This window comes from Acanthamoeba castellanii (assembly GCF_000313135.1).
Source record: "Acanthamoeba castellanii str. Neff unplaced genomic scaffold scf7180000084761, whole genome shotgun sequence".
NCBI classification, from domain to species: Eukaryota; Discosea; order Longamoebia; family Acanthamoebidae; genus Acanthamoeba; species Acanthamoeba castellanii.
The window spans coordinates 111,257-112,317 of record NW_004457596.1 but is presented as its reverse complement, the minus strand read 5'-3'; the positions used below and the strand labels follow the sequence as shown (position 1 = coordinate 112,317).

Genomic DNA, 1,061 nt, shown 5'->3' with positions numbered 1-1,061 from the left:
AGGAACCCGGTGCGCAATCGTTGAGAAAGGCCGTGGCACCCACCAGCCACACGAGCCTGTTGGCCTCGAGAACCGCTTGCCTGCGCACGCACACAGGAGGTGGGTGAGAAGGCCGGACAGGTGGTAAGTGGGGGGGTGACGGCGGTGCACCTCTGTCGGTCGTTGGTCGAGCGTTGGTAGATGCGCAGCAGCTCCATGAGGTGTCTGGCCCACTCCTGCGCGCCAAACACAAAGTGATGCTCGCGCTCCTCCTCCGTCCAGCTCTGCAGAGTGTGCGGGCGCATCGACACATGATGAGCAACACACACGACACGACACGACACGACACGACACACACACGACACACACACGACACCCGACAAACGTTGACCCATTTTTCGCGCACCTGCTGTGCCTTGGAGACGAAGAGGGAATACCCTTCGCGGCCGTTACGCGGCTTCCACGCGCGCGAGTGGAGCGCCGGCAGCAGCTCCTGCACCAGACTGCTCTCCAGCGGGAGATCCGCAGCGCCTGCGCACCCGCTCCCCATCGATCGGTGACTGCAGTCAGTCCGGCAAGACAGGCGCTGGGGAGGTGGCGGGCTCTCAAGAGTACCTTGGGTGAGGTGGTTGGTGAGGAGGCGCTGGTAGTAGTCCTTGGAGGCCACGACGAGCTCCTTGCGCGTCGCCGGCGGCGCCAGCACCCGCATCGACTGCTGGCGCGGGTCGGGCTGCTGTCGCTTTGACAGGCCGCCGGTCCCGTTCGTGACGCACTGACCGAGGGGCAAGTGGTGGTGGTCGCAAGTGGTGAGTGGTGAGGCTGACGAGTGGTAGTGAGTGCTGGATTGGGGGGGGGTACTGGGTGGAGGGAGTGGTCGGCGCCGATGCCAAGGGAGGCGAAGAGGAGGGCGTCGTCGAAGAGCTTCTCGGTGACAAAGTCGAGCCGCGTGCGGTCGGTCTTGGGGTCGATCGCGAGCAGCTTGCTCAGTGTGATCTTGGCGTGCCACTTGCCCTTCATCAGCCACTCCAGCACGCCGCCCTCGTGTGCACGCTTGTCGTCATCGCCGTCGTGGTCGTGGTCGT

At 64.8% G+C, this 1,061-nt stretch overlaps 1 protein-coding gene across 1 annotated transcript in view; it reads right to left on the bottom strand.

The window, feature by feature from the left end:
- ACA1_227370 (uncharacterized protein) overlaps positions 1 to 996 on the bottom strand; it is a gene marked incomplete at both ends in the record, with an annotated part of 1,543 nt that extends 547 nt beyond the window's left edge. The window contains 5 exons of the mRNA XM_004346462.1: positions 44 to 80; positions 151 to 263; positions 386 to 510; positions 595 to 751; positions 838 to 996. Coding sequence (XP_004346512.1) covers positions 44 to 80; positions 151 to 263; positions 386 to 510; positions 595 to 751; positions 838 to 996 — 591 coding nt within the window. The remainder of the gene's footprint in view (positions 1 to 43; positions 81 to 150; positions 264 to 385; positions 511 to 594; positions 752 to 837) is intronic.
- Positions 997 to 1,061: the final 65 nt, after the last annotated feature.